At 32.4% G+C, this 22,917-nt stretch overlaps 1 protein-coding gene across 3 annotated transcripts in view; it reads left to right on the forward strand.

The window, feature by feature from the left end:
• Triqk (triple QxxK/R motif containing) overlaps positions 1–19,865 on the forward strand; it is a 72,289-nt gene extending 52,424 nt beyond the window's left edge. For all 3 annotated transcript variants that reach the window (XM_071602430.1, XM_071602428.1, XM_027946322.2), the window contains 2 exons: positions 11,411–11,496; positions 16,756–19,865. In XM_071602430.1, the coding sequence (XP_071458531.1) occupies positions 11,411–11,496; positions 16,756–16,869 (200 nt within the window). In that variant the 3' untranslated portion in view covers positions 16,870–19,865. The remainder of the gene's footprint in view (positions 1–11,410; positions 11,497–16,755) is intronic.
• Positions 19,866–22,917: the final 3,052 nt, after the last annotated feature.

Raw genomic sequence — 22,917 nt, forward strand, 5'->3', positions numbered from 1 at the left:
CTTGATAGCATAATGTACTCATAAGCAGCTTATGCAGTATTCAGAAAATAACAGTGCATTAATTTTTAAAGCAGCAAAGGCAGAGGAAGAGCAGTGCTGCCACGTTGATAATGAATGTGGCTAGTATAAAGTTCACTTTGAGAAAGGAAAAAAGTGAGCTTCTGAAAAATGAACATTTATAAAACAATAACCAAATATTCACATGGTAATGAGCTTGGGCAGCAGTATCAACAAAGGGCAAACATGTAGTCTTATTTCTGGGCAAGGGTAAAGAATTGAACAGGAAGGCATGAAAAGCAATTAAGTAATCTTTTATTAAAATAAGTCAACTTCCAGGTAAAAGCATGTAATAGTTAAAACTATTGCTTTGAATATATAATAATTTCTGACATAAATAAAGATTTTATATTGAATTAAGTAGAGCATACAAGTTATTCTTTCTTAAAATAATATAAAAGGGGTAGTGATAAATGCAATAGTGAAGTACTGAAATATTTATGAGATTTATTAAATATGTTGTTATATCCATAAACATTAATATATGTTTTAGTAATTATATTGTGTACCTACTTAAATATGTGATTCTTTATAGAGATGGTGCTTAGGCTTAAGTTAAATATGTTCTAATCATACTTAATATGTAAACAAATGAACTTCTAACACATAATATTCACTGATTAGAAATTATATCTAAAAATGGCTAAATATTTTATTTAAAACAGGTACTAAAGATTATCTGCAAACTATATATAAATAAAAATTATGAAAATTAGTGTAACAATCTTTGCTATAAAAATTCTAGGCATAATTGAAAATCTTTTGTATTGATGTATGATTTTTAATTATAATTTTGCTTTTAGTTGATACTCATAATCCTGTTGAAGACTTAAAGCAGGAAATTCTGTTGATACTGAGTACCATACATTTTCAAGTATATATTTATATTTTAATTTAACAGTAGAATGCAGAGGTAGACTTGTTTAGCTTGGTAAAGTTGTCTGAGTTGGGATCTATACCCGTATTACTGAGTGGATCTTAAGTCTTCTGTATCTTCTGTAATTGGAAGAAATCTTATAGGCAATTTCCTTTAAAGTCTCAGGAAACCTCTAAGACTCCCTAACTCCTGCATCCTGCATTCCTGCAGAACCAGCACCACGTGGTTGATGCTAAGGTCTGCCACCATCTCTAGCAGTAGCCAGGACTCCAGGGACCATGGCTACAGCAGCAGTTTTGAGTCCCAGAGCCCTTGAGCATGGTGAAACAATGTCTTAGATCCCACTGTGTAAGCATGGTGCCCCACTTCTCTCCTCAAAAGAATTTTTATTTATATACCCTTGAGCCTGGAGATGGGTATAGTCTTACAAATTTCTGAAATGCCCTCAAGCTATATTTTCTATTGTATTTGGGTAAGTATTTAGCATTTTTTAGTGGTTGTCATTCCTTTAACACTTCCTTACTTACACTTCTTTGACCAAATTGCAAGTTTATCAAATCTTTCTTCTTTCCTTTCTAATCATAATTTTTCACAATAAACTTGTCTAACAGCCACCAGCAATGCCAGTGTCACCTCCTAAAGGCAATTCTGCCTTGGAATTTTCTCCTTCAGACTAGTCTACCATCTTTAAATTCAGCCTCACAGAAAGTCATAGGACATGAGCAAAATGTAGACAACTTCTTTGCCAGAACATAACATGAATGTCCTCCAGTCCAATTTCCAATTGAGTCCTTGGTTTCCTGTGAAACCTTTATGAGCCTAATCTTTACTATCCACAGTTCTATCAGCATCCTAGTCTTTTGAGCTTCTGCCAGAATCACCCATTAAGCTCCCATTACAATAGTCTAAACCTTTACAGCTTGCATCTCTAAACTTCTCAAAATTCCAGCCACAAATTCCAAAATGCTCCAAAAGCTTCTGAACCACATCATCAGGTTAGTCACAGCACAACCCCACTTCTCAGTATCACATTCTATTTTAATTGTTTTTTTTTAACATTGTGACCAAATGTCATGACAACAATTTTGTATGAGGAAAAGTTTGTTACTCATGAATTCAGAGGTCTTAGTCCATAGAAGGCCAGCTTCCTTGCTCTGGGCCCAAATTGAGGCATATCCTCAAGGTGGAAGGGTGTGGTAGAGAATAGTAGTTCAGGACATGGTAACAAGGAAGCAGAAAGAATTCCACTCACCAGAGACAAAATATAAATCCCCAAAGGTACATTCCCAGTGACCTACCTCCTCCAGCCACACCCTACCTGTCTATGGTTTCCACCCAGGTTAATGAAGTGGATTAATGTCCTGATTAGGTTAAGACTCCCATAACCCAATCATTTCACCTCTAGACTTCTTTGAATTGTCTTATACATGAGCTTTTGGGGACCACCTCATATTTAAAACCATAATAATGTACATTTATAATAGCTCTAATAATACTTGCTTAGCACTATAAGTAACCCAAATACTCTTCAGTAAGTCAATCAATAAACTCTGATACCACCATACAATTGAATACTACTTAGAAATATAGAATGAAGTGTTGATTATATGACTTCAGTAAATCACAAAGACATTACACTAAATGAATGAGTATTGTCACTTTATTGCCACATTGTTGAAAAGGAAAAGCTACAGAAATGGATGATAGATCTGTGGTTGCCAGGAATTATTGGTGGAAAAGTAGGGACTATAAACATATAGTATGTTGCAGTTTTGAGAGGTTCTGCAACTATTCTGTATCCTGATTTTATTCTACATGAATCTATACTTGCATTACCTTTTATAGAAATGTATATCAAAAGGAAAAATGTAAATTTCAATGTATGATAATGCCTCAGTCTGGCTGGGCACAAAATCACAAGCCACCACACACCTTGTAGATTCAAACAGCAACTCTTTATTCTTGAACTGTCACCAGCACTTTACACACACGTTCTGGGCAAATCCACGTTCTGGGCAAAATCCACACACTCCACCAGGCTCTGAATCCCAAATACTCTCTGAATCCCGCGAGAACTCAAGGGGAACTCAAGGAGCGGGTGTGCCTGAGGCAGCAGGATATGCCCTATTCCCAGCAGGGTACACCTTAAACCTGGAACTGCCCTAAACCCAAGGAGCAGGATACTCCCTAATCCCAGCAGGATACACCCTAAACCTGGATCCGCCCTGGTCCTTGAGCAAGGTCACCTTACATGCAATGTCACTGCAAATGACCTGGGTCATGCCATGCGTCATACCTACTTGGCAATGGCTCTCAGCATCTCCCCCCTTCTGATTAATTAAACGACAAGCAATGTGGCTTAAGGACCGCGCCTGGTAGGTTGTCCAATTCAACATATGGTTCTTACCCGTCATGGGAAAAACTGACCTCTAAGCGTCAGCCTCCTGTCTTAGGTTGATACCACTGCAATTGGATCATACCCGTCACTGACTACCGGTCCAGCATACAGCCATACTTGTGGATAGGCCTATGCACCAGTGGGGGGGTGAGGTTCTTGCCTCACCTCTGTTGGCCCCCAAATTTGGCCTTGGTGCCAGTGGGGGTGTGAGGTTCTTTGCCTCACCTCTGTTGACCCCCAAATTTTAGACCATCACTAGCAGAAGGGAGGAGGATACAGAAATGCCACGACACCAAGCCAATTGACGGCTCCTTAGGAAAAATTGCATCACTGGTGACACCATCAGCAAAGGTATGCCAGCACTACCACAATTCGCTGCACCAAACGATAGTTACATAGTCCGGGCAAGTTCTGCAAGCAGTTCAAAGTGGAGGAATCTATCAATATGTCCGTTTCCTCCCAACGTAAGTCGACTCCTTGATTGAGCATTACTTGTTGAGTTATATTCATTGATGCATCAGTTTATAGAGTTTACTGTGATAGCTATCATAGAAGCTGTAGTTTGGTTTTATCTTTGTCTTCACCGGCACTGGGATGAAGATAGGAATTCTGGCAATGATGCTAAAGAGACATTATCCTGAAAAGAATTATTAAATATAATGAAAAGGAAAGGTGAAAGTAAACAAACAGATCTGTTACCCTCCTTTAAAAACAATCCTTAACAGCTGTTTACCTAATTTAAATTAAACCATTTAAATCACGTGAATTAAAAAAAAAAATTCGGATCCATTTTCTCATGATCGCTCCTCATATAAGAAATATGGACATACGCACACACAGACATACAACACAAAACACAAGAGTGCACACAAACGTACAACACATAAGACAATAGTAAAGTCCTTGTAGCTTTACCTAGGTGAAATCTCCATAGCAATGTTTAAAAACTCCACAGTCAAAAAATAAAACTGATCAGAAAAACATTAACCTAGGTTTGTATGAGCTCAAAAAATAAAATAGAACTTTATGATGTGGGAAAAGGCAATAATAAAATAGATATTGAAAAAAGCATCCTGGTTAATCACTGTCGCAGATGTAAGAATAGCCAAGCTGGAGCTCTGGATATCAGCTGTTATGGATTTGAGTCAAATCATCTTCTTTTTGGTCTGTAGAAATTGCTTTGGTTAGTCTCTCTGGAATCCAAATCGGCTGCTGTTCTCCCTGTGGAAACACACAAACAGAACCCCGACTCCAGACAATCACTGGGTCAGGACCTTTCCATTGTCCTGTTAGAATATCCTTCCAAAGTACCTTAGGCTTATGTACATTTTTTGGATACATATGCCTTTCCGCAGCACTAAGTCCTGATGAATCCAAATTTAAAAAGTTTAGAGTAAAAAGGGTTATTTTAAGTTTATCTTTGGGGGATATATACTCCTTTCCAATTCCCTCTTTTTGCTTTAATAAGTATATGTCTGTATCTAATAGTTGTCTTAGCTTTTTGCATTTTCTGTCTGAAATACCTTACTTGACATTTTCAACCATTTTTTATCTTATTTCTATCTTCTAGTTCCCCCCCCCCCCCAAGGTTTGTACATTCACCCTTAGTTGCTTTTTTTTTTCCTCTTAGTTTTCTTTTGTTTCCTATTTTGTGGGTTTAAAATTATTGTCTCCCTACATCTTTTTTATCTTCCTACATCTTTTCTTTTTTTCTTTTTAACTTTCTATACTTCTGTCTTTAAAGTTTTTCACTTCAAATTTTTAATCTTCTTTATCTAAGTATCTTTTATCCTATTATCTTCCCATTTTCATGTGTTTATTTTTTTTTAAGTAATGCCTTTAAGATTAACTAGGCTTCGAATGATGCAATCTTTCCTCTGTCATGAAGGCATTTTAACCACCTTCAATTTAACCTTTTAAAGCCTTTTGCAACTTACTTAGACATTTTACAACTTTTTACTTTACCACACAAAGATTATCTCATCTAGAAACATTTCTTTTTCTTTTGACCTTCCATATTAAAATATATTTCCACATCTTGAATCTTTTTATATCTCTCTTTTCTTTTTTCCGCCATGAAGGTATCTCAACCACCTTCAATTTAACCTTTTAAAGCCTTCCAATTATCATCTATACTGTACTTAATAAATGTACTTTTTCACCACCTACAGCTTCACTCTTTTAAACGAGGCTTAGATTCTGTTTAAATCGCTTAATGTTAGTTTACATGGCTGCCCTTCAACTAAAGGCTCCTTTTTTTTTTTTTTAACTCCATTAAGAAGCTTTGTCTATCTGCCATGTACAAATACCTTTTTCTTCTTTCTTCCTTTCTCAAGCTTTTAAAGTAAGTCTAGTTTCCTCAAAATCTTTTTAAATGGCATTTTACAACTTTTTACTTTACCACACAGAGATTATCTCATCTAGAAACATTTCTTTTTCTTTTAACCTATTAAAATATATTTCCACATCTTGAATATTTTAATATCTCTTTTTTAGCCATTAACCCTTTTTATAAATTCACATTCTGAAACAACTCTTATAAAATTTCTGATTTAGACAAATTACTCCACTTTAATAAGATGAAATACTTTCATGTTTTTTTATGGTAGTATAATAGTATAATTGAAACCCAACTAAAACTTCTTATACTCTTTGTATATAAATTACACATGATAGAATCTTAACTCTTAGTAACCTTGTTTTAGCAAAGACACAGACCAAAGCAATATTAAACCTTTTTTCCATTTACCAATTTATGAAAACACACATAATGCTTAAATATATTACCTTATGGAACTTAATAAGTAAAGAGTACTTGATTTTATATTTAGTGGTTGATATTTTAACACTTTAGCATTGTAAATTAATCAGATATCTGTAAAACCCAAGATCTTAGACAAGTGTAGTAAACAGAACTAGCCATCTCTTTCTTGTTGAAGAAAAATCCTTCTACAGGATACCATGATGGTCCCATTGATATATTTAACAACTCGTCTTTAAAAAGCCATGTGCTACATTTTTGTATTATATCAACATATGCCCTATCTGTTCTTGGTCTTACTGGGGTGCCTCCTTTCTCTAACAATTTCTCTTCCTCGGAGGCGAACAACTTCAAACTTTGAGCCAACCATTTTCCCCAGTTTGCCTGAAAAAGTTCTAGGAACAGGCTACTTGAAATAAAAACAAAATAAATCAAAACAAGAACACATTGTTTTTTGAAATGGTCACCCATTCTTTCGCTCTCCTTCAGGGGCGAGTAATTTCACTTACCTCCAAGTTTCAGGTGTTCCCCGTCCTGGCCACCAAATGCCTCAGTCTGGCTGGGCACAAAATCACGAGCCACCACACACCTTGTAGATTCAAACAGCAACTCTTTATTCTCGAACTGTCACCAGCACTTTACACACGTTCTGGGCAAATCCACGTTCTGGGCAAAATCCACACACTCCACCAGGCTCTGAATCCCAAATACTCTCTGAATCCCGCGAGAACTCAAGGGGAACTCAAGGAGCGGGTGTGCCTGAGGCAGCAGGATATGCCCTATTCCCAGCAGGGTACACCTTAAACCTGGAACTGCCCTAAACCCAAGGAGCAGGATACTCCCTAATCCCAGCAGGATACACCCTAAACCTGGATCCGCCCTGGTCCTTGAGCAAGGTCACCTTACATGCAATGTCACTGCAAATGACCTGGGTCATGCCATGCGTCATACCTACTTGGCAATTGCTCTCAGCATGATAATTTCAAAATTAAACATTATTATGGAATTAGACTAGAGGGAGGAAGCATAAATCAGTTGATCAGAAATGTACAATTGAAAAAGACCTTGTTACCTAAACATTTTAATAAGAAATGAAAATATAGAAATTATATAATGAATGGTATCCTTGAGGACAAAAAAACTGGATGATTGAGGACTCAGACTGGCTTTATAGGCTTGAGTAACAGTTTTTTTTTTCTTTTATATGAAATTACTAAGCAACTGTTGAACAGATACTTTTGTTTTTGTTTTTGTTTTGGTCCTGGAGATTGAACCCAAGGCCTCGTGCATGCTAACCACATGCTTTACCACTGAGCTGTACCCCTATTCCCTGGTGTGTATAACTGAGATCAGACCTAGCTGTGTTAAATGAATAGTCTACATATAAAATCTAGATTATTATTTTTTCCCTAGGTGTTACTACTCAGAAGGCAGAGAATTTCATATTTTATGTTTTTAAATAATAATGGCATATTATCTATCTTGAAGTCATAGAAATTCACCTGCTGTAAACTTATTTCATTATATGTTAAGACATTTCATTTATGAAGAATTGAACAGATGCCCCGTCAATGTTTTCACTTAGTAGACCAAAACCACATTTTGCAACATATACTTTTGTATATCATAGTCAGCAAGGAGAATGCTAAATTAATGACAGATGCATTGTTTGGAAGAGTACCAGGTGTACAATCATGTTTAATACCATCTATTATAAATACAGTTTCAAATGTTCATATCAACTTTAATAAAAATCTAGAAGTATTATTCTCGTAAGAGGATATAGGAGTTTAATTGAAATATAATACATTATTTACCAATGATTATATGGCACTTGGAGGAGAGTGATGAATTCTCATTTTGACTCTCTGAGCTATATTTGAGTCTATATTATGACAGACATATTAGGAAAAATATTGTATATCTGAGATCAAAACTACATGGAGATTTTAACTCACTCCATTTAGAATGGCAACTATCAATAATACATATGGAATTAAATGCTAATGAAGATGTGGAAAAAAGAGAACACTTTTACACTGTTAATGGGATTTATAAATTAGTACAACCATTATCAAAATCAGCATGAATGTCCCTCAAAAGACTAGGAAAGGAACCACCATATGACCCAGCTATTCTATTCCCTAGTGTTCATTCTCAATAAGTACTTTCAGGGTATTATAGCCATACATGTATTTCCATTTTTATACCAGCACAATTCACAATAGCCAAATTATGGAACCAGTGTAGGTGTTTATCAACAGATGAATGGATAAAGAAAATGTGGTGTATATACACAATGGAGGAATCTAGAATGGAAGAAGGGAAAGCAGGGTAGCAGGGGTGGGGGCAATAGTTCTCATGAAAATCAAAAGGAGATTAGGAGAATAGAGGAAAGGGACCAGCAAGAGGGATGAGGAAGGAGAATGGAGAGACACTGGGGGATGCTGTTGTTCAAATTATATTATTATATTGTGTGCATGTATGAATATGTAACAATGAATCCTACCAATATGTACAACTATAATGTACCAGTAAAAAAAATAAAAAAATAGGAAAAAAAGACATAAAAAATTTCAGTTTGATATGGTCTAAAAAATAAAACATTGTATATCTGCATGGAAATTGTATTGGTTAAAGTAAACTTTTCTTCTTCACTTATTTTTTCCTTCTTTGTACCAGAGATTATTTTAAGATGTATACAGGATAAAACAATAAATCACCTTTGACTTCAAATCTGTAATCTTCAAAATTCTTTTTAGATTTTTATTAGAAATGTGCTTTGTAACCCTGGAGTGGAAGCATTTGATGTGTCACCATTTTCATTGTTCTGAACTGTGTATAGCTCAGCAGGAATAATGACATGAATAATTTGACTGTTCAGATGTGAAATCAGAGTGAAAACTTGTCAAAGTTTTTTACCAAAATTAAATGTTCCTAATTTAAAATGGGTCAGAGTGATATTTTTCTGCATTTTATTTATTCCATCCCTGTTTTTACAATTGGTTTATTTCTGGATCATTAAACCACAACTTCAAATAATATTTATTAAGCTTCTGCTTATAGATTCAGAATATCTGGTATACTATAGTGGTTAATGAAAGAACAAATGCCTTCCTTAAAATAATAATAATACATAGCTCTTTAACCAAAAACATTTTTATGTGTCTAATGAATACAACTATGGCATTTCTACATTGCCTCCATCCATATGATTCTCTTATCTCTGCCATTTCAAATTCTAAAAATCTGTATGAAATTTTAAAGGTGCTTCTAATTCATTAGCAGACATATTAAGAAACTGATTTATTCCTTAAGAGACACTTCTCAGAAGATGATGTACAATCAATCAACAAATACATGAAAAAATCTTCATCATCACTAGCAATTTAGAGAAATGCAAATCAAAACCACTCTAAGATTTCATCTCACTCCAGACAGAATGGCAGCTATTATGCATACAAACAACAATAAGTGTTGGCGAGGATGTGGGGGAAAAGGTACATTCATACACTGCTGGTGGGACTGCAAATTGGTGCAGCCAATATGGAAAACGGTATGGAGATTTCTTGAATAATTGGGAATGGAATCACCATTTGACCCAGCTATCTCTCTCCTCCTTCTATACCCATAGGACTTAAAAACAGTATACTACAGGTACACAGCCACATCAATGTTTATCTCAGCACAATTCACAATAGCTAAACTGTGGAACCAACCTAGATGCCCTTCAATAGATGAATGGATTTTAAAGATGTGGCATATATACACAATGGAATATTACTCAGCAATACAAGAGAATAAAATCATGGCATTTGCAGGTAAATGGATGGAGTTAGAGAAGATAATGCTAAGTAAAGTTAGCTAATCCCTAAAAAACAAATGCCAAATGTTTTCTTCAATATAAGGAGGCTGATTCATGGTGGGATAGGGAGAGGGAGCATGGGAAGAAAAGACAAACTCTAGATAGGGCAGAGGGGTTGGAGGGGAAGGGAGGGGGCATGGGGTAATTAATGATAGTGGAATACAATGATCATTATTATCCAAAGTGCATGTATGAAGACATGAATTCCTGTGAATATACTATGTATACAACCAGAGCACAATGAAAACTTGTGCTCTATATATGTAATAAGAATTGTAATGCATTCTGCTGTTATATATATATATATATATATATATATATATATATATATATATATCAGCTTTATTGCAGATTAAATTTTATTATATACTTTAGATAAACTGCTCTCAGATTTATTTCACTGTGAGGATGTGGAAATTAAAGTTACAAGTTGTATCATTTAGATAAAGGAAATGTATGGGTAAGTTTTGGAAGAAGCTGATCATTAAAAGGAAGAGGAATAAGATGGAAACAAAAAGGCAAATTGCAAATGTGAAATAGATTATCTAACCATGTTAACTCCCAATCAGAAAAATACATCAAACTATTATATTAAATTTTCTTTTGATTCTCTTCCTAGTTAAGAGTTTAGTTAATGCCTTTGTTATTGTTATCTAATTAATTATCTAGTTAATGCCTTTGTTATTGTTATTATTAAATCTATTTTTCTGCCCAGACTGTATGTTATGTCTTTTGTAGCTTATTGGTGATGTCACCAGATGGTATACCAAAGTAGAAATTTTGTGATAATTCAGTTTTGCTCATCTTTCACTGTGAAACATGATAGAATTGATTGAGACTAGTATCAAAATATAGGTGTCCTATGTCTTTAATCTACACACATTAGTTCTATCCTCTATTAAGAGGAAACAAAAGTTAAATACATATTTTTCTAATGAATTCAGGAGACCAAAATTGTTTTACACATTCCTTCAGTCTCTTAGAGAAAACTAGTAAATATTTCTCAAATTGATTGTATGAATACTAAATATATCTATACAAGTTTATAATTAGCTATTATTCAATTATGAAGGGAAAAGTTAATTTTTCCTGTTAATAAGATCTTACATATCTTCATTTATACATTTGTTTCCAAATCCTTCCCAATGTTTTACTCCCTTTACCATAAACTTACAATACAAAATGAGTTATAATTTTTAACATTAATTGCACATCAAATCAAAAATGTCTGTCAGACAAATCAAAGATGTCTGTGAGAGTTTTATTCTTGAAGAAGTAAGAGAGGAGAAGTTGACCTTTGTGTACCAAGTTTATGGTTATCACAACTGGGAAGAAGTTTGGAACTATGTGTCCCTGAATTGCTCTATTTAAACATACTTTGATATTTCAGATGACTGTTAGGCTCGAATTATATATAAGCATAACTCATTGTCTAAAACTGTTTCTTTCTAGGCAAACAGGATTATAAAAAAACCAAACCTATTTTACGAGCAACCAAATTAAAAGCAGAAGCAAAGAAAACAGCAATAGGCATAAAGGTAGATCACTATTTGATAACTTTATAATTTCATATGTATATGCCATTTCATTTTCTAAAACTGGATTGCATAACATTGAATTCTAAATGTTTTATGACATTTCAAAATCTAAACACCATGCCAGAATTGAATTTTTGTAAAGAATTTAATTAATGGAAAACATCCTTCTTAGCCTGAGATTTTTTTTTGGTGGGGGGTAGTGTCTTAAAATGAAACAATGTTTCATAAGTAAGCCAGTTTTTCTTAAATTTGTAATATATTTTTTCTCTAACTACTATATGTATTGCTCAAACATTTCAGTGATGTATGTGGCTTTAGTCAAAAACCCTTCTTTCATTTTCAATGAATTTATTTTTATAGTTGATTAAGGTATAGTTGTAATCATATATACTTAGATCATAAATACATATATATATAATTTTGTTATTTTGTTATTGTTGCCAGTATTCTATGTTGAAATTCTAATGACATTCCCAAACTTATCCTTTTAGAAAACCAGTTTATCTGCTTAAGAGGGATAAATGCAACTGAGAATGATGTTAACAGATATTAATTCAACATGCTAGCACAATAAAGTTTCACAAAATTACATTTACATTATTGCTTATGTTATATATTTTTGGCTAAGTATTAGAATTGAGGTAAACTAACTAGAAAAATTAATTTGGCAGTCTTACTACCAAATGTGTAAAATAAAAAATGACCAGTACATATATTTTATTTAAATATTAAAATGTTAAAAGGAGATTTTGGTTTTAATCTGGCAGATGAGAAATCAATTTTTCTAAGTTATAGCTTATAGCAAATGCCAAGGTATTACTACCAAGCTGTAACAGCTGTTGAACTGCCAGATGATATATTTGGTTGTCTTCCAGAATTTGCTATTATGATCACGAAACACTGCCTTCTTTTTGCTTCTGATTGCTGATTTTGATCAAGCATTGCCATGTGATGTGGTTTGTTTTCACAACACAGTCTCCTCAGTTAGTGCTATGTGTCAGTTTTTAATGAAAAAAAAATTATCTTTTTGTTGAAAAGAGAAATTAATCTTTTGAAGATTTTTTCTAATTTCATATGAAATTTCATTCATCCTTTAAATTATTTCAATGACATGACTTTTCTAAAATCAATGCTTAGATTTTTATTTTACGTTCCGTTACTTGATGATTATCTATTCTATTAAGAGCCTTTTGTCATTGTCTTTCAGGGAAGTATGTCACGTACTTTTATCCTTCACAGTGCAGTGGAGTTTTTGTTTATTCACTTGTCAGGAAAATTCTGGTGTAACAAAATTCATTTGTGGCAAAGTTTAATTAGCAGTTATATATTAGGAATTGAGAAATAGTGCAGCCATTCAATTATTTGTATTTCACTCTTTTATACACATCCTTTTTTTCCCATGTGCTTTATAATTTTTGTTATTTTTTTTAATTTGGAGAAATAATTGTGATCCCAGTATGAGCTTAAACCTCCTTTATAATACAATTATCCAATGTCCCTTTATAAACAATATAAAATTTATCTTCAAAAATGTTTTAATTTTTATATTTATGAATGTTTATTCTTAGACTTCATTTACAATTTAAGGTATATATAGAAGAGTTTTTGACATCAGAACATAACTCCTTTTTAATAAGCTAGCATATCATTTTGATTTGTAAGCCTGTGAAAAACAAAGAACTTAACTTTAAATATTGTTTACTTAGCTTGAAAATTTATGTGAAGGGCCCATTAAGATGATATGAAACTTTTTAGAATCAGAACCATGAAGGTGTTTTACATTTCAAATCTGGCATACTAATTAGTTTGCCCTGTCAAACTTTGATTGCCTTGTCATTTTGGCATAGGATTTTAAATAACGAAATTTCTTTCAGCAATTGCCATTTAATGCTTTTTAATTTCCCTAGTGAGTGATTTTATCCATATTGATAATGTCAGAGAAGCAACTAAGGACTAATGAACATCAAACATGTTTGACTCTTATCTAGTTGATAGAGAATGACCATAATATTATACTATTTTATCACTTTACTACTTACTCCTTTGAATGAATCATAGTTTTACGCTTAAATAATTTGAATCTACACAGAGTATGAACAGGTGCATGAAATAGAAAAATAACACCAATGAAAACAACACTGAACGTATGATGAGGCAGCCTTGGATCACATCTTTTTTGGCCCTTTCTATTGCCATGGTCTAACTAATTCTAGGCTGCAACATTTGTAAACTGGAGATTATGCCATTTACCCCATATAATGTTGTCCAAAGAATTAATATTACAGTACAAACATCAAGCACTGAACTTATTACATGGAAGTAATTTATGAATAGTTAGCTGACTGAGAAAATACATGTTAGAATTAATAATATCTAGTTTGTATAAATAAGACTTCCCTAAAATGTTTTCCAGTCGCCTTCCCTTACTTAAACTATTTCTCCATTATGTGGTTCTATAATATATTAGGAAATGTTCTCAGATTTGTTGTGGGGATAGTATTATGGATTAGTGTTGTAATGATTTAAAAGCATTACAGAATTTTAGTATCCTTTGTATAAAGATTATATAAGTATTACTCAAACCATCATGTATTGAGAAATTACTATAAGTATCATAATATTGTAAAATCTATGGAAAGGAAAATGAGTTAAGTCATGATTTTCTTGAAAGAACTTAGAAAAGAAATCACTTACATATTTTAAGTATCACATTAAATCAAGAGTACTGATGCAAATCACAGTATAGAGATATAAAGAATTATACAATAGAGCCTTTTATGTTTTTAATGTTTTCTGTAAATAGACATTTAATAATAGAAAATGTTTTGGGGGAAGAGTTAATGTTTTCAGCATAACGTATGAATAGATTGTGTTAAAATCTATAACTAATTTACAATTGAGAAGTCATTCACTTCTTGTGTCTTACAAATGTAAATAAAATGTAGTACATTATGACACAGTAATAAAATAATAAAAACTGTGGGGTTGAAATGAATGCCATCTAAAAATATTTGCATAACTATATTTGCTATTTAGTTGCTGTTCAATTAGAAAATTATGTTTTAAGAATTACAGCGCCACTAAAAATTTTTTTTAGAATGCAAATATCTGTGATTCCTAGCATGTTGAAGGAAAAGAATCTAAAGTTTTTAGTTAATTTGCTGTTTAAAAGGTTTATTCCAAAGGCACAATCATAATAAAAATAAAGATCAAAGTTTTGCTACATAAATAAAATATTCAGTGTTAACCAAATCCTGCCAACAACCCCTTGAGATGAGCAGCTTGAAATGTTACATTTGTTCTTTTTTGTTATTTCTGAATTAAAGCTAAAAATGGCCAAGGGGCAGGGAAGTCATAAATGCCTATCAGTCTTTTAAATTATGGTTAGAGTCATCAGCATCCTGAAAGCATTATTCTCGAATTTCACAATTTTTTGATTCCCACCCCCCAAACTTTTTTCTCTATGTGCTTGTCTCCTCAACAAATCTTCGGACATTTTGAATAAAATTATTTGTTCTACCTCCCCCCCACCCAATGTTTCTAAACCATCCCATGCCATATGTAGAATAGACATAATTGAATTAATGGATTTTCTGAAGTTGTATTCTATGAATAGCATCTGTTTTCTATCCTTAAATTTCTTTTTCATTCCTCTGGATATCCTGGGAGTATACAGTAACAATAATTCAGAGTTATTTTAAGAATGAGAGTTGAAAAGCAGCAATTAAAGTTGATTATCAATAAGATGAAAAACATGGCCTCCAATCAAGAATAAAAACTTTATTTTTGCATTAAGCTTGAGCAAATGAAATGGTGACTGCTGTTGATCAGTTTTGTTGTCCACTATACAGAACAGATGGAGTTTGCAGTTGTGTGTCACTTGTTTATTACATCCTCTTAAAATTAGTAGCTGTGTAACCAGATGGGTCTGGGAGCACAGCTGTGGATATAAGAAAATAAATGAAACCTGTCTGCTGCTGCCATGCCCTTTTGAGATGCCAAAGTGTTCCAACTGTAACAAAGAAAAATTCACTTTCATTTGACATTATATTGATATATCAGATTTTAAAAACCAAGTCTTAAAAAAATTGACACTGAGTTTTTCAACCTCACAATTTTTATTATTTATTTTCATAGCTTGGATATGTAAATAAATTTAATTATGAACCTAAAACTCTGCATAAAATTATCTATTTGTAATCTCAACATTCAGATGAAAATTCCATGTTGATTATAAACAAAATTGATTTTAATGTTTTTAAAGTTTATTAAGTAGCATATTATTTTATGTTCTTACGAGATGTAAAATCTATTCATGTGAATGCAAATAAATTGCTTTTCCATAAAACAATGAGAGTTAAAGGATATGCTACATAAGTGAAAAAAAGAAAGGAATATCAGGTCCAGCATTCTATTTGTGCTTTTTTGTTGTTGTTGTTGTTAAGCCAAATGACATATTAATATTGAGAAAGTTTTCTTATAATACATACACACATACTTTTTGAGAATGAATATGACTTTTATAATATATATGGTAAAAATTTTGGTCATTTAATGTAGTTGATTAATGTAATCACCAAATTATTTAATGAAATATCTAGTACCATGCTACACAGTTGTGACAAATTGTACTATATCTTGCTTCGTAAGCTGAGTACCAAGTTTTTGATCACCCACAAGATAAGCTATAAGATTTAAAAGTTAAAATTTAAAATTTGAACAAGGTAATTATTGAGGATATAGATAGATACATAATCTAGAACCTGGTTATAATAGCCATTTTCCCACTAAAAATGGAATGATAAATTTTTAAAAAATTGTATGTGCAAATGCTATCACCAATAGCAAATATAATAATTGAAGCAACAAATGAAGTTAAGCATACTCAAATAGAAAAACATATAAACTCTATAGGCACAAACTACATTGCTTGCTTCCAACATTTTGATATATAAACTATGAAAAGTTATCAAAACAATAATTTTTAATTTCACTATTAGGAAAAATACTAGGTTAACTAAAAGTAATAATAGAAATGACTCACCCACTGATGTACTTGCCATTGAAATGGGTACTGACAAGGGCAAAATAAGTTTCTTTATTTAATGGCAAAAAGTGTTGAACAAAAAGAATGTGATTATTAGATTCAAATTATTCATTCCACACTGTGGAATAATACAGTTATTTTATCTAATGAAACTTATGACATTAACCAGTCTCTCTCCATCAATTTTAAGTCTGCTTTTTTTTCTTCCCTAGGAAGTTGGCCTTGTACTTGCAGCTATATTGGCCCTCCTGCTGGCTTTCTATGCTTTTTTTTATCTCAGACTGTCCACGGATGTTGAGCCTGATCTGGACCCAGATGAAGATTAGCTGAGCAGCAATCAATATTTGAAAGGAAAATAATTTTATAAAAGCATCCACTGGGACCAATACTTTCTAAAGTACTGAAACTACAACATCTTCAATATTTTCTTTTGGTACTTTCAGTTTGCTGAAATAGCTTTTTAAAATAGTTGTATAGGATATCAAGAAAAGAACCTTATGTAGCAATGTAGTATAATGTAAGCTACCAGATACATTTATAAATCTGTCAGTTTTGACAGGCTCCCTATACATGTTGCATTTAGATAAAATGGATAACATCCAAGTTTTCAGATGTCTTACCTAACTTACATGTATAACTTCATCACTTACAGATTATTTAATGTGTTTTTGTTCTATATACATCATAAGTAAAAGTATGTATCCTAATCTACAGGAACATACTCAAATCACATTCAGAACCTAAGAAAGATCGAGAAGTCATGGGAAATTTTTCTCTTACAAAGAAATCCTGCTTTCTTTCCAGGCATATTTTATATCATTAGAGAGACTATCTGCACATACATCTACAGTAATCTTTTCCTTCTTTGCCAACTGTTCAGTGCACATGTGCTCCGTCAGAAATGGCACCTGGATGACAGAAGCTCAAAGAGTCACATATGTCTCTAAAATAGAGTTCCTTTCCTCTTGCGCTGCCTGAACTGGTGTAAATAGAAAGTTCGGTTGATCTTGATTTTAATTAACTTATTACTCTATTAATACAAACTTGGAATTCTATTTTAATTATGTTGTTCTGGCTGCCTGCAGTATCAGTTTGCCCTTCTTGTTAGAGAGATATGTAACAATCTGTCATTTAATTGTGCAGTCTTTTTCACAGCACAGAATAGCAAAAGTCTTATCTACTCAGAATCATTTTCTTGGGTTGTGTCCTAAATCTGAACAACACAAAGTTGTTTTCCAAATTTACATTTTATCTTTTAAGAGTTAATCAATTAAAATTCTTTAGGGAAAATAAATAATAGAAGAAAATATGTATCTCATAATACTCTCATGTAGTTTTTTTTTAATATAAACTTTTCAATGTATTTTCTACTCATTGGAGCATAATGATTAGGATATTCAACTTTCTTGATAATCAAATTTTACTACATTTTAAAAAGACATGAAAACATAAAGCTTAGAAAAATGGAAATTATATATCCATAGAAGAGTTGTTAACTACTACCTTATATAAAAATACATAGAAAATAGATATTTTGAGATATCTGCATAATGTATTTCATAGTGTACACATGGTATTTATGAAGAATAAATACAGTATTCAGATTGTTTTCATAGTGGCCAAGAGACAAAAGTTTTGATAAATACCCCAGGAGTATTATGGCTTTATAAGAATTTCTTAAAAAAAAAAAAACATATCTTTGGTACTTTTGCAAAAAGTTGAATATGACAGTGTAACATTATGCTCTGTAGAGTTTTTTAAAGTAGCATAATTTATTTCATCAGTGTGAAAACAGCCAAAGGTTCCAATACCCTCACAGATTATTTATGCCAAACATCTGAGGACAAAATTTAGCCAGTGTTATTTACTGGATTCTTCTCTTGAACTCACAAACTCAAGAGACAGACCAAGAGTTCTTATATCCTCACCACAGTGGACCAATCCAAGTGGCATTTTTAGGAAAGGTTGCAGCATTTTATGCCATGTGGTATGTCTGTTCGCAAAGTGGGAGGCAAGGGAATATCCAAGCTGGCATTTTGGATATGATGGGCCTTTTACTTTCCTGAGTGACATGCCACATGTCAAGAAATACTGCTTTCCTCTACTCCCATCACATTTACGTGAACAATTTTCATTTAGTTATTTCCCTCCCATATGGTGTTAAAAACAGTCATATTAAATAAAGATTATTCCTGGTTTTCAGTTTTAACTTAAATGAGAAGATATGTAAAAATTGCTTATTAGCTACCCATACAAGTGAGATATTAACAGGGTTTACAGTATTTAAAATAGATAATTATGTTTTGGGAAATGTTTGAAAATTTATCATATTGAGAAAAACTACCATTCTGTTCAATTCATGAGGTGTTCTTTTGGGGGGAAATGATAGTAATACATGTTAGCCTAAATATACTGTAAATATAGGCAAATTTTATTGCCCAGTGTTATTGATACCTGAGTCAATAGCTAGTCCATTTGTATGACTGATTGATTTATGATGGCTTCAGAAAACCATAAATCCAAAAGGTTTAAAGCTTTGATTTCAGTAAATAGCAGGTAACATGAGATGATATATGTTTACACAACAGTTTTTGTGAAATACAAATTTTGTGAACTCACATTACCTGGGAAGCAGCCAATATTGTAAAGAGAAATCCCAGATTGAAAGTCTGGTTTGAATCTTTGAAGACGGAAAGGTGATATCTTTTGCTGTTTCGGGAGATTGCACTTTTGAATAGTGAGTGGTATTTGGCAGAAATCTGAGACTGGCATCAAACAAATTTTAGACAGGTTATTTTCCCTCCAATAATTTACTGCTTGGAATAATTCAGAAGACAAAAACAGAAAAAAAATTATAATGACTTTTCAGAATGTTCAAATCTATTTATTAACATACTCTGCAGAATAGATTTCCAACCAATGCTGGAAATATAGCCTATGAAATACTGTGAATGAAGTATGAAGAGTTGCTGATTCTTATTTTTCATGTAAGTTTAGACTAGGGTAAAGAATGTATAAATTATCTGAGGGGAAATATTGTAAAAATCTAACCTCATCTAGTATTTCTTTTAAAACTATTTCAACAAAAATGTAGGATTGATGGTTGTTTTAAGGGAGCAAAATATATAAAGAGTATCTCTTATCGGTTTTTCATAAAGACAGAAGAAATGTTCTCATCCTAACTGATGATTGTAAGATCTAAAATATCTTCTTACTCATTTCTGTACAATAGCATAATAATCTGCACATAAATTTAATAAATGCATGTTAAAATTTAAGCTAATGTATTTTAGTTCTGAGTCTAGATTTCTTGATGTATAGATGATCCAAAATTTTTTAATTTAATAAATAAAATTTAAACATCATAATATTAATCAACAGTATTTAGCATTTATGAACTTTGGTTGTATTGCGATACATATTTTTATATCTACAAATATAGGGTTTTTTTCATTCTGATTCTCTTGAAAATTAAGATAACTAGCCTTAAGGTTGCTACAAAATAGAAACATTGTTTTTTCTAGTAAATCAAGTATGCATATTTATTTAAAAACATGCTCAATGTTTGAATTCAACTTAGCATGCGTCTTCTCTCCAAATGAAAATAAATCTAAAATTTTATTATAATGTTTATATGAATATTAAAGCATTTGCAGGTTCTAAAAGTATATAATCAATGATAATTCAATAGAGTGACTACTGCTTTGAGTTTCAGAAATCAACTTTTTGAAATTAAAACTTATTCAATTTTAATGTATTTCATCATAACATAAGGTTCTTGAACTAGAAACTACCTAAGATAATGTTATATTCTCTCCTTAACAACAGTTAGACTTCTTTACACTTACCTGAGGCTTCTCTGAGAAGATTCCTACCCCTTCTCCCTTAGCAGCACTGCCTTCTTTTATTACAATTACTTCAATGCAGTCTGGATAGAATGTGTTTGCTAGATTTTGTTCCTCTGACACCATATCTAGAATCAGTACAACCAATAGTAAAAAAAAAAAAAAAAAATTAAAAAAATGTAGCAGATGAATTCAGAACCCACAGGAACATTCTTATCATATTTTTGAGGTTTTGACTATAAAGGTAGGTATGGAGGGAAATTGGAGAGTCATGTAAAAAAACTATGGTAGTATGGAAATATCCATAGAAGATCAGTAATTCATTTAAAACAATTGAACTGCAGCCGTAGTCAGCATAGTGTCTCCTTGTTATACGTTTTTTTTTTTTTTTTATCCTTAGCAACAGATATGAGATCCTTATTTCAAGAAAAATAAGATACTTTACATGCCAGAAGATTTTTTTTGATGATAGTACCCCCTCCTATTCTTCATTTTTTAAAACAACAACCAAATTGGTAGGGAGGCAGCCAAAATTTGAGGTACCAATGCTTCTCGAACAGATGTCGCACCATTATTTTTTAGCTCGTTTAGATGAATAAACATGTTAAACTGTGAAGTATTACATTTTAGATTTTTTCATTAAAAAAAGAGACAATCTGTTTACTGTCCTAATTGAGACAACAATCCTTGTGGTTGCCAGTTTTGGCAGTCATAACAATGAACTATAAATATTTGGACCAATCAAGTAAATGGTGACTATAAAGGCTATAGCATGTGTAAAGTTCTGTTTTCACGGGCACCCCTCTTAGTATGGCATTTTTTTCTGACTTCTTCAAATACAATTGTTTGTGTGAAACTGAAGGTTCAAGATAAGCCTAAAAGAAATTGATTTCAATATCTAATTTCTTTCTAGTTTATCATCCCTTTTAGTGCTCAACTATCCATCTGCTTGTAACAAATTGCTTCTGCAGTTGCTCTATTGAATGTGACAAGGCAGGTCTTCATTGGATTGCCTTCTCTGTATGTTCCAGGGTACCACAAAATTCAGAGTTTTTTTTATTTTACTTTTTTTCATATTTATAAAATGAGGTTAAAAATATTTAAGTTTCAAATTGCTGAAATTAGTTTCTTTTTCAGATGAGGTTTTTATGAACAAACATTGCTGGATGTAATGCTTAATAGAATGACCTTGAGGAGATCATGTCTTAGCCTCTACTAGAATGGTTTACTTGAAACACCAGTGTGAGAGAGTTGGTAGACTAATGAGACATAAACAATTGGTGATGCTAGTGCCGAACATTTGTAATCCATGCAGGAACTGTTCTTCCATGCATCTTATTTGAGTGCTTCAGCTCCCTTCTCCAACTTTTCCTTTTTTACCCTGTCTCTCCCTGTTCTGAGTTTGGGCAGTCCCTAAAGTTCTCTCCCTGTTGTTTTGAACTCCAGTGGTATTTTGGTGGATTAGCACTCTCTCCTACTTCATCGTGTATCTTCCCTATTAACCATCTCTGCTCCTTTACTTACAATCATCACTGATCCTCACCTATTTTCCTCTCTCATTTTTTAACTGCTTTCACTTTTATTACTAATCTTTTGTATTACACAAAAATAGAATAATACAATGAAATTCTATATAGCATCACCTATATAAAGGGTCATAAAAGTTTGCCACCCTTATATGAATATCCTCCATTTTTTATAACCTGAAGTATTTTTAATTCTAGACATGGTGGCATTTTACCTGGAAATAAATCAATATGCTCTTTTAGCTAAGAATAAAGTTGCTTTTTGTTTGCTTGTTTGTTTGATGTGCCATTAGTATAGCTCATCAAATTAGATACAATTTCTTAATATCATCTATTACAAGTTAATATTAAAATGTCCTTAATTGTTTCCAAAATAACTATTTACAATAGATTTTGAATCAAGGTTCATACTCCATTCAGTTGAACATTTCTTAAATTTCTTTTATTCTAAAACAAACCTTTTTATTTCATGTCATGGATTTACAAGTCCTTTAGAACATAATAGTATTCTAGACTTGGTCTTTTTCATCATTTTCATTTTATTTCTCTATTTTTCATGTTTTTTTTTTTTTAACTTGCAGTGAGGTCTTAAGCTAGATTAGCTCCAAACAGATTTTTTTAGAGAGAGAGAGAGAGAGACAGAGAATTTTTTTTAATATTTATTTTTTGGCGGACACAACATCTTTGTTTGTATGTGGTGCAGAGGGTCGAACCCGGGCCGCACGCATGACAGGCGAGCGCGCTACCGCTTGAGCCACATCCCCAGCCCATTCAACAGATTTTTTTGTTATTGTTATTTGTTTTTAAGCCAAGAGTATTTCACAGCAATTAATAAGGAACAAAATATACTGTTTTTCTCACAGGATTTCTGAAATATATCTGTGAGTTCATGTAATAATAAACTGATTCTTGCCAAAATAAAGTTTCCTATTAATATTCTATTTATATCTTTTAGCATGCATTCACAATTATTTCTTAGAGCTATTATCTCTTTTTGCATTGA

The sequence above is a fragment of the Marmota flaviventris genome, chromosome 15 (genome assembly GCF_047511675.1).
Source record: "Marmota flaviventris isolate mMarFla1 chromosome 15, mMarFla1.hap1, whole genome shotgun sequence".
Classification (NCBI taxonomy): domain Eukaryota; kingdom Metazoa; phylum Chordata; class Mammalia; order Rodentia; family Sciuridae; genus Marmota; species Marmota flaviventris.